This window comes from Phocoena sinus, chromosome 3, assembly GCF_008692025.1.
Source record: "Phocoena sinus isolate mPhoSin1 chromosome 3, mPhoSin1.pri, whole genome shotgun sequence".
In the NCBI taxonomy this organism is placed as follows: Eukaryota; Metazoa; Chordata; class Mammalia; order Artiodactyla; family Phocoenidae; genus Phocoena; species Phocoena sinus.
In genome coordinates this window covers 10144556-10158643 of record NC_045765.1, presented here as the reverse complement: position 1 = coordinate 10158643, position 14088 = coordinate 10144556, and the positions used below count along the sequence as shown (strand labels likewise).

General features: G+C 41.4%; 1 protein-coding gene across 2 annotated transcripts in view; it reads left to right on the top strand.

Annotated features, from left to right (window-relative positions):
- The window catches only part of LOC116750493 (zinc finger protein 709-like), a 33303-nt gene extending 20435 nt beyond the window's left edge, over positions 1–12868 (top strand). The window contains exons 1-4 of one of the 2 annotated variants that reach the window (XM_032625208.1): positions 2444–2573; positions 9386–9512; positions 9717–9777; positions 10188–12868. In XM_032625208.1, the coding sequence (XP_032481099.1) occupies positions 2571–2573; positions 9386–9512; positions 9717–9777; positions 10188–12168 (2172 nt within the window). In that variant the 5' untranslated portion in view covers positions 2444–2570 and the 3' untranslated portion in view covers positions 12169–12868. Of the gene's footprint in view, positions 1–2443; positions 2574–9385; positions 9513–9716; positions 9778–10187 lie in introns of those variants that run through there. The other variant, XM_032625207.1, reaches the window with a different exon arrangement.
- The last annotated feature ends 1220 nt before the right edge of the window (positions 12869–14088 follow it).

The following is a 14088-nucleotide window of genomic DNA, read 5'->3' as shown; positions in this document are numbered from 1 at the left end:
AAATGGGTTTGGCAGTGAGTTGCAATTTTAAGTCAAGTGATCAGGGAAATTATATCTCATTGTCAACTTTTTTTGTGTGTCCCTTGAGCCCAGTTTCCAGAGTGAAAATGTGATTGATTTAACTCAGGTCACTATAAATTTCCATTTTACACTCAGTTGAGTAGTTTATGTGGCATTTTCTAAGTAGTCATGCTCTTCTATAAATCTGTGATTATGATTTATTTACCATAAAAAATACTAAACCAGAAATGTCCTAATAAAAGTATTCTTTTGGTGAGGACTCTTCTCTCTCAAAGGTTATTAGTCTATTTACCAAGAGCTCAGTTTTCAGTATATTTACAAAGAGTTTACACTTGGTCACCTGCATTCTTTTTTCCCCAGAGACACTTCCTGTATATAAATCACTGGATAGATAGCTGTTTGATTTGTTCCCACTAGGGAATAGAAGAGAGCAGAGGAGTTTCTTTTTAAGGTGAGGAAAATGTTCAGAAATTGGCTGTAGTGGTGATTATTGAATCTACCTGTGAATATACTGATGCTATGAACAAGGGCTCGTGTGCCCACAGCACAGAAAGCTCTGACAGTGGGTGTTTGTAGCAAAGTAAGGGTTTATTTGCAGGGTTCCAAGCAAGGGAGTGGGAGGCAAGTCTCAGATCCACTCCAGCTTGGTCTTTGAGTTAAGGGTTTTTTTAAGGGGAAGAATAAAGAGGCTGGGATTAATCATCATCTTGTGACACTTCTGTGACATTTCTTAATGATAGCTTCAGGAGTCAGGATGTCTCTCCTTTAGGATTCCCAGCCCAGGTGGTCCATGGCTTGGAGGTCTGTTAGCTTATCTTGCCCTGGAGAAACAACCTCTGTTTGTACGTTAATGATGATATCTGTAATAACAATTTTAGTACATTAACGATGTTATCTACAGCAGCAATTTGACTCTAGTTGATTAGGTCAGAGGGGACGAGAAAAGTAATAAAGTTTTGGATAAAGAGATTAATCATAAACTCAGTAAGGGAACTTTGTTTTAGGGGAATTCGGTTTCACTGAAAACCAGTGAGTTTTAGACATTAAAGGGTCCATTGTATAGTATGTGTGTTGTATCTCAATAAAGCGTGCAAATAAGTGGATAAATGCGTTAAGAGTTTTGCAATGCAAGCAATTCAGGCTCTTAGACATCTAAGAGTTTCCAGGTTATTTAACACATCCATCACCTCAAACTGTTATCGTGTATGTGTGTGTGTGTGTGTGTGTATGTGTGTGCGTGTGTGTGTTGAGAACTCTTAAGATCCACTCTCTTAGCAAATTTCATTTATACAATACAGTATAAGTATCTCAAATCATCGTATTGTCATCCTCAAATTAGACCATTTTATTAGTCAGTTATACCTCGAAGTAGAGCTTGGAGGGGTAAAAAGACTTTCCAGGTGCATCTCACATTTACATTACGGTTTGTTATTGTTCTTTTTGTTATTTTAGTGAAAATAGGAATTCAATTGCTTTAGGGATCTTATAGCTTTTTACATTTCAAAATTCTCTAGGGACACAAGCTAACATTGATCTAAAATAAATTTCCTTCCAGTGTAAAATGTGAATTTAATGAAACCTGATAGTTTAATGACACATCTCACACCCTCTGCTTAGAGAAGAGGCCCTTCCCCCAGCTAGGACTGTGGGGTTCAAACTCCCCACTAGAGCCAAACGCTCTGGGATTCTTCTCAAATGAGTGGGGGTGGGGAAGAGATGGGTAGAAGTCTCAAGGCTGTCAAATTAAGATTAAAACGGAGCCTGAGGGCTTCGCTCGTGGCGCAGTGGTTGAGAGTCCACCTGCCGGTGCAAAGGACACGGTTTCGTGCCCCGGTCCGGGAGTATCCCACATGCCGCGGAGCGGCTGGGCCCGTGAGCCATGGCCGAGCCTGCGCGTCCGGAGCCTGTGCGCTGCAACGTGAGAGGCCATAACAGTGAGAGGCCCGCGTACCGCAAAAACAAACAAACAAACAAAAAAACGGAGCCTGACTCTTTATTACAGATAGTGATGTCACACTGAAGTGGCTACGTTTCTAAACAAGGGTCACAGTTCCAGTTACACCAAGCCTTCTTGTTGCAGTTTGTCCTGGTCTGGGCGCCTTCTTGTCTATACTTGCTTCATCTTCAAACTGAATGAGGAATTCCCTGTGCACACCTGTGACCTCGCGTTCCGACCAAGCTGCGGGAAGACTACAGAGTCAGCCTTAGGACAGGAATAAGCTCTGTTTAAATTCAAATATTCCCGCGGGGACAGGTCACCCACCAACGGCTGAAGCCTCTTCGCCTGAGCCAAGCGTCCTCCCGCCCCGCTGTCACTCAGGCACGAGGGGGCGAGGCCTTGGGAACTGCCCAATCAGGGAGGTCGCTGGGGCCTGTGGGTGGGGTGACGCCCCTCAACGGAAGGGCTGTAGCTAACCGCTCTGGCTTTGCTCCGGATGCTTATCTTCCCCTAGTGGTCTTCTTCCTCTGCCGCAGGCTGTGTTGTGCTGTGATCTATACGGGTCGTGGGAGTCGTAGGAAGGATTCGGGGAGACCCAGGAAACCTAGAAATGGTGAGTGTGCTTCCCTGGATGTGGAGACGGAGAGGAGGGGCTGGTGGGAACCGGCCGGAAGCGGCCGTGGCGGGACCCGGGCCTCCCCGCGGTCAACTTCGGAGTCCGCTGGCCCGAGTCCACCCGGGGCGCCGCTCGGACCTCAGTCCGCTCCGGCTCGCAGCGTGGGGGCGGGGCGGGGCCGGCAGCCGGGACCCCGGGCGTCCTGTCCCGTCCCTTGGTGCGCGGCGACGTCGGCCCTGACCCCGGAGCCTCTCTGCGCAGCTCTGCGCCCGCAGCCCCGCGTCTCCCCCAGGTTGTGCGGTGACCGCGGGAGGGTCGTTAGACTCGGGGTCTGGGCCATAGGCGTGGGAGGAGCTGTGGTGTGTGAGGTCCCCATTCCCTCCTTTCTCCCCAGCGCGACACGTTTTCTCTTGAGTTTTTCAAATTTGGTGGGAGCGGGGTCTCAAATCCACAACCCTGTTTTACCAGCGTAGCTCTTCCTAGGGTTGGCGATAAATCCCTAAATTTAAAAATCCCTTTCATATTCCCAAACGCCAGTTTCCTCTCTCTGATTCACAACATATTCTACTGTTTGTCCGCCGTGGTACATTTCAAATAGCCTCAATATTTTAATTGTTTATCCTTCTTAAGTAGAGCCACGGATGGGCTGATTTTGAAAGCTTTATTTTTTTGTGTGTATTTTACATGAAAGGAAAGCCGAGAATGACCGCCTGGAACTATGTTGTATGAAATCCTTGTGCCTCTCGTCCCAGGATCTTTCCTGGGCCCAGACATCCTACGGAAAATCCTTTGGTTGGAGGTTCCTTTTTGAAACTTTCCTGGGTGATCTGTTCTGTCAGCCTTGCCCATCCCTGCTTTTGTTGACCTGAAAAGATTTATTGCTTTAAGTGTTCGTTTTCAGGGGTAAATACGTTTTTATTTAATCAATAGGCTCGAAAGATAGCATAAAACATTTCCAAAGAGGCAAAAAAAAAGAGGTGAATTTCAGGGGTGAAAAGAAAGGTTCCAGTATTGCATTTCACTTAAGATACTGGTTTCACTCCCTCTTACCCTGACTGTAGTTGTTTCAGAGGGCTGTTCATTACTTTTGGATGATTTCAAATGAAATTCCAGGGTTTAGACTTGCAGACCAGAAGTGTTCAAGTATGATTAATTAATTACAAAACAAGTCTTGCCATGAACTAATAATTAACTGACATCTTCTTTGCTGAAAGGAATATATGTTTGGGATTTTCTGGTTGAACTAGTAAAGTACGTTCCAGTTTTCTTTCCTCCTTTCCACATAAACACTGAGTCTGAGTGAATTTGCTGGATTGGTCAGTGTGTTTGTGTCATTAAAATGTAATAGTAGGGGCTTCCCTGGTGGCGCAGTGGTTGGGAGTCCGCCTGCCGATGCAGGGGACACGGATTCGCGCCCCGGTCCGGGAAGATCCCACATGCCGCGGAGCGGCTGGGCCCATGAGCCATGGTCGCTGAGCCTGCGCGTCCGGAGCCTGTGCTCCGCAACGGGAGAGGCCACAACAGTGAGAGGCCCGCATACCGCAAAAAAAAAAAAAAAAAAAAAAATGTAATAGTGGTGCCAAGTAACTCCAGTGTTGAGTATGGCCTGTGGTGGGTGAGCCAAACCAAGGCCCTCTCTGAGCATGCACAGAGAGGTAGAAGTGAAGGCCAATTGGTTCTTCCTGGGGAACCTCTCCTTGTAGGTTTTCTCACCTGCTCACACCCACTACAGAAGGAGCCTTTATGCTGAGAGAAGGTGCAGAGCCCTGGAAAGATGGGGGTTCAAGTGCACCTGGGTAAGCGGAGGAGACTTGGTGATTTCTTTCTGCAGTTGTAATAGTGGTTTCTTCAGGTGCAGATGTATGCCTAAGTGTTGCATCCATAATGTTGGCGCATTCAGTGTAATTTGTGCACAGGAAAGTCTATGGAGGTTGGTGTTCTGTCTCCTTGACAAAGGGTTTATGAATTTGGCAGTTCATTTGGGTCGGAACCTGCTGAGAAATTCCTCACTTGTGAGAATGGAAGCCTGGGAGAGGAAGGGCTCACACGTGGCCAGGCAAGAGAAGAGTATGTGCAGCTGCCAGAGTTTATTTTGGGTCCCTACCCTTCTTCACCAGGGACTGACTCACTTCTAGGGGTTCTATCTCAGTTGGGAGTGTCTGGACCACAATTTTAAGAATGTATTTAACTTTCTGAATGTGGATTTTCGTTTTGAACGGTAGGGAAGCAGTGTGCTTATCTCAGCTGATTCAAATATTTGCTTTTCTTTCCTTTGGATTCCTTTATCTCTTGAACATTGTGGTCCTGTAATTCTTTTCCTTAGTAGTTCCCACATAACCCCTCTGCATCCACACAGTATGCACTGTTTTATACATCTTGTATTACCACAGTACATTTATAACAATTACTGAACCAATAGTGATGCACTAAAGTCCACAGTTTTTATTATCAATGACTCTTTGTGTTATAGGATCTATGGGTTTTGGTAAATGTTTATTGAAACGTATCTATCATTTCTCTATCCTGTAGAATAGTATCAGTTCCCTCAAAGTCCCTTATGCTTCATCTATTCATTCATCTCTCCCTTCAACCCCCAAATCCTTCAGAACCAAAGATCTTTTTCTGGCTCATAATAATGTCTTTTCCAGAATGTCAAATACTTGGAATCTTGTGTTGCCTTGTCAGATTGGCTTCTTTCACTTAGCAATGTACTTTTAAGATTCCTTCATGTGTTTTCATGGTTTGATACCTCATTTCATTTTTTCACTGAACAATATTTCATCTTATTACAGTGGGAACGACACTGATATTTTATCCATTCGACTCTTGAAGGACATCATGCTTAACTCTAACTCTTGCCCATTATGAATAAAACACCTAGAAACATTCATGTGTAGGCTTTTTTGTGTACTTAAGGTTTCCACTAATTTAGGTCTCTACCAAGGAATGTGATTGCTGGATCTTACTATAAGAGTATATTAAGTATTGATGGAAAATTCTTATCTTCCAATGTAGGCATACCAAATTTCATTCCCACCACCAAGGAATGAGGATTACCAGCAGCTTCAACATCTTCACTAATATCTGGTGTTCTGAGTGTTTTGAATTTAGCCATTTAATAAGTGTGTAGTGACATATCATTGTTGGTTTTTTTTGTAATTTCCCAAAGACATTTGTTGAGCATGTTTTCATGTTGCTTATTTCCCATCTGTATATCTTGTTTGGTGTGGTGTCTGTTCAGATCTTTTTCCCATTTTTAATTGAGTTGTTTGTCTTCTTACTGTTGAGTTTTAAGAATTATATATATATATTTTGGTTTGGGGTTTTTAAAAAATTATTTATTTATTTGGTTGCACTGGGTCTGAGTTGCAGCTTGCAGGCTCCTTAGTTGCAGTACATGGGCTCCTTAGTTGTGGCATGCAAACTCTTAATTGTGGCATGCATTTGGGATCTAGTGCCCTGACCAGGAATTGAACTCGGGCCCCCCTGCGTTGGGAAGCACATAGTCTTATCCACCGCACCACCAGGGAAGTCCCCAAGAATTCTATGTATATTCTGGATACCAGTCGTTTATCAGATATGTGTGTTACAAAGACATTCTCCTAGTCTGTGACTTGTCTTTTCATTGTCTTAACACTTTCCCAGCACAGGAATTTTCCTTTTAATAAAGTGAGACATCATTTTTTCCTTTCATGGTTGGTTTGTTTGTTTTGGGTGTTGTATCTAAGTATGATGTTAGCTGCAGGTGTCCTGTAGACATTTTTCTCAAGGACAGAGAGTTCCCTTCTATTATTAGTTTGTTACCATAAATGGATGTTGAATTGTATCAAATCTTTTTATGTTCATTTCCCCCCTCCTTTCATTTCTGATATTATTTCTGTTTTGCCTTCTCTTCTCTGTTATCTTGACTAGATGTCAATCAATTTTATTATAATTAGTATTTTCTGCGGACCAGGTTTTAGTTTTGAAAAGTAGAAGAGTAGTTTTTTCTTTCAAAAATTTAAATATTTCACTCTACTCTCTTCCTGCTTGCATGGTTTCTGAAAAGAAGTCTGATTTAATTCTAATCGTTTTTCTCTATAAGTAAGGTGGGTTTCCCCTCTGGCTTTTTTTCACTATATTCTCTTTCTCTTTGATTTTTCTCTAGTTAGAATATTATATACTTGGTATGCATTTTTTTTTTTTTTTTTTTTTTTGTGGTACGCAGGCCTCTCACTGTTGTGGCCTCTCCCCTTGCGGAGCACAGGCTCTGGACGTGCAGTCTCAGAGACCATGGCTCACAGGCCTAGCTGCTCCGCTGCATGTGGGATCTTCCTGGACCGGGGCACGAACCCGTGTCCACTGCATCGGCAGGTGGACTCTCAACCACTGCACCACTAGGGAAGCCCTTAGTATGCATTTTTGACGTTTAGTGTTCTTTAAGCTTTTTGGATCTACAGCATGCCATTTATGATTAATTTTAGGAAAATCTCAATGATTATTACTTCATTTTTTCTGTTCCTTTCTGTGTATCCTTTCTTTTTTCAGATATTCCCATTTTGTGTATTTTAAACCTGTCATTGCTGTACAGTTCATGGATATTGTGTTCTGTCTTGTTTGTTTTGTTTTTGTATTTTTGACTTTGTGTTAGCCTCTGGTGAAATATATTGTTTTCAGTACAGGCCTTGTTAAGAACAGAGTATTTGGTATTTTTTATTATTTTTTTTTTTGATGTGGACATTTTTAAAAGTCTTTATTGAATTTTGTTATGATATTATTTCTATTTTTATGTTTTGGTTTTTTGGCCACGAGGCATATCTTAGCTCCCCAACCAGGGATCAAACCTGCGCCCCCTACATTGGAAGGCGAAGTGTTAACCACTGGACCACCAGGGAAGTCCCTGGTGCTTATTTTTACATGCCATCTTTATTTCTTCTTTCCCAGTTTTAGAGAGAGTGTTTTGCCTGTGACCTCAATGCTCTGATGGGTCTAAGAAGACTTGTTCAAGTTTTTTTCATTTTTTTTCTTTGAGGCCAGGAATGATGACTTCTAAGCTCCTTAAATGCCAGATTAGAACCTGTAAGTCTCTGTCTTCAATTTTTGATGATTGCTGACTGCTTTAAAACCTCATTCATTCTCTTTACACTTTTACCCACATCTATACAAAGTGATCAGAAAGCCTTAGTCCTTCTTCCATTGGCAGTGGCAAGAGATTCAATCCTCCTAAGATCCTGCTCTTGTGTGTGAACCCTCATCCTAACCCAGCCCCTAACTTCAGTTTTTAAAAGTCCAATTACCTTTCCTTGCTTGTGAAGCCATTTCTTGAAAGCTCTGGAGAGGCCTGCCTTACTTTCCTCAGATACCTCAATTATTTAGGTAATAAAACCTTTCATACACTATTGGCAATGTGTGCTGTCATCAGCAAAGGAATTCCTATCCCCAGGGGTCAAGCTGTCATGTTCCTGTAAACCTTGTTGGAGCTTGGAAATTAGAGAAGTTGGCAGGGCAGCCTCTAGAGTGGCTGGTCAGGAAATAACTTCCTCTTGCAATTTGAAAATGGAGATTTTATGTTCTTTAGGAGGAAAGCACTGTTGAATCCTTTGTGTATTTCATACTTTTGGGCAGATTCACCATCAAACCCTTGTGATTTTCAGTGAATGCACTTGCAATCTACAACTCTTAATCTGTTCCTCAAGGTTAGAAAGGCACAGGGCACTGTGTTCTAGATCTGCCATAAAGAGATCTTCTGGCATATTGTCTCACTCTGTGTGGCTATGTATGCCTCTTAAGCAGCCCTGAGGTACATGACTATAGGAATTTTGTGGTCTGTGTTTTCATGCTATCTTCCTACTGTCTGCGCCAATTAACTTTCTAGTGCATCAGATCAAACAAAGAGAAAGGAAAAACTGAATCTGTGGTAAATATTACACAAGTTAACAGCACTATTTCCCCACCAGAATTTTTTTTTTTTGTCACCTACATCTGACTACTTATAAAGGCCTGGATTACTTTACGGCCAAATTGGCCAGCTGGATCCTATTAAAAGTTTTACAGTTTTCTTGGACTCTTGTTTGGTGATGGGAATAGAAGAAAAAGCTTCCAGTGCAGCACTATGTTCTTATTCATAAAAGTTTGTGCAGATTTGACCCTCTGTCTCATAAGTGCTAAAAATGGTATGTAAAAAGGAAGGAGATGAAAGAGTTTTTCCTCAAAAGTATTGATGGTATTAAAATGGTAACATTTGTTTCATTTGTATATCATGTCTGTCATTTCCCAACATGTTCTGGACCCTGCTGTTAGTGAGAAATGAGATGTAATGTGATCAGAGTAAATACTTCCATGTTCATTATGCTGCTAAATTTGTGAGGAAGTAGAGACAGAGTAAATTCCTGATGATCAAGTCGTAGAATAAATGTTTGGATATGACAGAATCATACATAACCTTCATATAAATAGTGTATGTGGCTTCCCTGTGGCACAGCAGTTAAGAAACTGCCTGCCAATTCAGGGGACATGGGTTCGATCCCTGGCCCAGGAAGATCCCACATGCCACGGAGCAACTAAGGCCGTGTGCCACAACTACTGAGCCTGCGCTCTAGAGCCCATGTGCCACGACTACTGAAGCCCGCGCGCCTAGAGCCTGTGCTCTGCAACAAGAGAAGCCACCACAATGGGAAGCCTGCGTGCTGCAATGAAGAGTAGCCCCTGCTTGCTGCAACTAGAGGAAGACCCAAAGCAGCCAAAAATAAACACAAAACAAAAATCCTGTATAGATGTCTAGTCCTGTCAGTGTCATTCATCCTGCTATACACATATTTGGGGTATTTTAGGGCTCGGTAGCCATTGAAGATGTGGCTGTGAATTTCACCCTGGAGGAGTGGGCTTTACTGAATCCTTCACAGAAGAAACTCTACAGAGATGTGATGCAGGAAACCTTCAGAAACCTGGCCTCAGTAGGTAAGGGTGACAGCTTTCCTTTACTTTGTCAATTAGGGAACAAATGTTTCTTGCTCATTGATGGTCTTCTAAGATGTCCCATGTGGAAGGAAGGATGTTGGTATATAAACTAGGCCTGGTCACAGCCAACAATGAATATAGAATCTAATAATTATTTTATAATTTCTAATATTTTGGATTCGTTTTTCTGCATCTGCAATTTAGGGAAAAAATGGGAGGATCATGACATTGAAGATCAGTACAAAAACCAGGGGAGAAAACTAAGGTAAGTCACACTCACAACAGAAAGTAGTGCCTTATATGAGGGTCCTGGTATGTGATGAAATTTTAAAAGAAGGGACCTAAACACATAATGCCTGCTTGACATTTATTTATTCTCAGAAAAACTTTCCCCCAAATACTTTCTAATATGTGACATAGATACTAAGTGTTTGGAAAATAGTTCTCTTGGAAACAGTATTAACAAGCCCTATATGTGAATATCAGTGTTTTGATAATTCCAAGAGTGAAGTCTTCTTGCAGGGCATTTCTTATATTCAATCAAAAACAATTCAGGGAAGGGAGATAACCTACACTTTTGCTATAGATCATAAAAATGTAGTTCAAATATCCTACTAATAAATGTTAAATTGTTGGTAAAGAAATCATTACTAACGCGATTCTCATTTTTTACAGAAGTCATGTTGTAGAGAGACTCTGTGAAAGTAAAGAGGGTAGTCAGTGTGCAGGAAACTTCAGCCTTATTCCAAAACTCAGTCTGAAGAAGAAAACTACTGGAGTGAAACTACATGAATGCAGTGCATGTGGAAAAGTCTTTATGCATCATTCATCCCTTAATAGGCATATCAACCGTCATAGTGGGCACAAACTGTATGAGTATCAGAAATATGAAGAGAAGCCATATAAATGTAAGGAATGTGGTAAAGCCTTCAGTTATCTTCAGTGTTTTGAAAAACATGAAAGAAAACACAGTGGACAGGAGAACTATAAATGTAAGGAATGTGGGAAAGCTTTTCGTTTTCGCACATCCTTTCAAACACATAAAAGGATTCATACAGGAGAAAAGCCCTATGAATGTAAAGAATGTGGGAAATCCTTTATGTGGCTTACAACCTTTCAAAGACACATGATAATGCACACTGGAGATACTCCTTATAAATGTAAGGAATGTGGGAAACCCTTTAAGTGGCTCACAACCTTTCGGAGACACATGATAACACACACTGGAGATGCTCCTTATAAATGTAAGGAATGTGGGAAAGTCTTTACTTTTTTAAGTGCACTACAAATACGTGAAAAAACCCACATGGGAGAGAAACCCTATCAATGTAAACAATGTGGAAAAGCCTTTAGATATCGTCGAACTTTTCAAACACATGAAAGGATTCACACAGGAGAGAAACCCTATGAATGTAAGCAATGTGGTAAATCTTTTATTTCCCGTGTAGGATTACAAAACCATGAAAGAAATCACAATGGAAAGAAATTCTATGAATGTAAAAGATGTAGTAAAGCATTCAGTTATTCCAGTTCTCTTCGAAAACATGAAAGAAATCATACTGGAGAGAAACCCTATGAATGTAAGGATTGTGGAAAAGGTTTTATTTTTCTCTCAAGCCTTCGGGCACACATGATAAGTCACTCTGGAGATGGACCTTATAAATGTAAGGAATGTAAGAAAGCATTCATTACTCCCAGTTCATTTCAAATACATGTAAGGACTCACACAGGAGAGAAGCCTTATAAATGTAAACAATGTGGGAAAACTTTCAATTGGCCCACTTCCATTCGCAGACATGAAAAAAGTCATAGTGGAGAGAAACCCTATGAGTGTAGGCAATGTGGTAAAGCCTTCAGTTGTCCCAGATCCTTTCAAAGCCATGAAAGGAGACACAGTGGAGAAAAGCCTTATGAATGTAAAAAATGTGGTAAAGCCTTCAGTTGTCCATATTCCTGTCGAAAACATGAAAGAAGTCATGATGGAGAGAAACCTTATGAATGTAAAGAATGTGAGAAAGCCTTCAGTTCTCTCATCAAATTTCAAAGACGCGTGATGAAGCACACTGGAGATGGACCTTATAAGGAGTGTGAGAAAGTCTTTGATTGTCCCAATTACTTTCAAAGTCATGAAAGGATTCACAGTGTAGAAAAGCCCTATGAATGTAAGGAATGTTGTAAAGCCTTCAGTACTCCTAGGTCCCTTCGAAGACATGAAAGAACTCATACTGGAGAGAAACCTCATGCATGTAAGGAATGTGGTAAAGCCTTCAGTTATCCCAGTTTCCTTCAAAAACATGAAAGAAGTCATACTGGGGAGAAACCCTATCAATGTAAACAATGTGGTAAAGCCGTCAGTTATCTCAGTTCCCTTCGAAGTCATGAAAGAACTCATAGTGGAGAGAAACCCTATGGATGTAAGGAATGTGGGAAAGCATTCATTTTTCTCTCAAAATTTCGATTACACATGATAAAACATACTGGAGTTGGACCTTACACATGTAAGAAACGTGGGAAAGCCTTCGATTGTCCCAGTTCATTACAAAACCATGAAAGAACTCACACTGGAGAGAAACCGTATGAATGTAAGAATTGTAGTAAAGCCTTCAGTCATCTCCGTTCTTTACGAAACCATGAAAGAACTCATATTGGAGAGTAGCGCTTGGGAAAGCCTTCAGTTCTGTCACTAAATTTTCAAGACATGTGGTGAAGCACACTGGAGATGGACCTAATAGTGTAAGGAATGTGGGAAGGCCTTCGAGTTTTTTCAGTTCATTATGAAATCATGAAAGAACTCATACTGGAGAGAAACCACACGAATGTGAAAATTATAGGAAAGTCTTCGATTGTCCCAGTTCTGTTCAAAACCATGAAAACACTCATAATGGAAAGTAGGCCTATGAATGTCAGGAATGTAGGAGAACCTTCAGTTGTCCCAGTTCATTCTGAATACAAAAAAAGAATTCACACTGGAGAGAAACCCTGTGAATGCAAACTGTATGGTAAAGCCCTCAGCAATTCCTATTATGTTCAAATATGTGAACTCTTACCAGAAACTGAACGTAAGGAATATTGGAAAGCCTTTATCACACAACGTTTTAAGGACACAAGATGGTGCACACCATGTAAGCATGAGGAATTGGGGAGGTTTTCAGTCCCATTTTCTTGGGAAAGAACTCACTCTAGAGAGAATTCTGTTAAATATAAACAATATATGAAAACCTTCATTTGCCCTACATCCTTACAAAACCATGTGAGAATGTACACTGGATAGATAGCAAGTAACTGAAAAGTAAAACAAACTATTCAGTTGAAACAAATATTTTTGTAGTCATGTGAAAACTGCACTGGAAAAAACTCATGTTTTTTTTTTTTTTTTTTTTTTTTTTTTTGTGGTACGTGGGCCTCTCACTGTTGTGGCCTCTCCCGCTGCGGAGCACAGGCTCCGGACGCGCAGGCTCAGCGGCCCAGCCGCTCCGCGGCATGTGGGATCTTCCCGGACCGGGGCACGAACCCCTGTCCACTGCATTGGCAGGCGGACTCCCAACCACCGCGCCACCAGGGAAGCCCCGAAAAAACTCATGTTAATGTAAGTAATATGGGTAAGCCTGGTACAAATTAATTCATGTAGAATACTCAAAGTTACAGTCTGGAAGAAGTGTTGTAAACTTTAAACATATATTGTCTTTATCAGTGGCACATTCTTAAAGTTATTATCTGTAGTATGGAGTAGTACTTACTTTTGCAAGTAAATATTGAGGTAAGATAATTCTGTAGGTACTCTTTAGGCAATTGTTCCTAAGTTTAATAGGTAATTTTATCCTTTACTCAGTAAAATTTTTGTTTTTATTTTGAAGACTCTTTGATCCATGGGTGAATTGAAGTGCATTTCTAATATGTAAGTGGGGTTAATTTTTATATAATACTCTTCTGCAAATAAGAGAACACTGAAAAATGACACTTTGGTACTTGTTTGTTTATTGTACTGGCCTCCTGCAGCAAGTACTCAACATCCCTTATACATTATATACATATTCCACCTTTACTTCTTAAGAGAAAACTAACTTTTCATTGGCCTGAAGAGCTTTATTCCATTTCTTTGCTAACAATGAGTTGGCATATATTTGTAAGTATGCAAAGTTCATCATATACTCTCATGTGAATTATTGTTTTCATCTTTTGTCCTTTGTTATTTGTCATTCCTTCTGGCTGAGATTTGGGCTATGGAATTTGCATTAAGAGAGACCTGTGAGGGCTTCCCTGGTGGCGCAGTGGTTGAGGGTCCACCTGCCATTGCAGGGGACACAGGTTCGTGCCCCGGTCCAGGAGGGTCCCACATGCCACGGAGCGGCTGGGCCCATGAGCAATGGCCACTGGGCCTGCATGTTCAGGGCCTGTGCTCCGCGACGGGAGAGGCCACGGCAGTGAGAGGCCCACGTACTGAAAAAAAAAAAAAAGAGAGACCTGTGAGAGGACAATAAAATTTAGAGTTGGAGAGGACCCTTTTTGACTCTGTTACGTCAATGTGAGTAATGTTGTGAATTACATTTTCTAGATTCTGTTGCTTTTATGGCCCCAT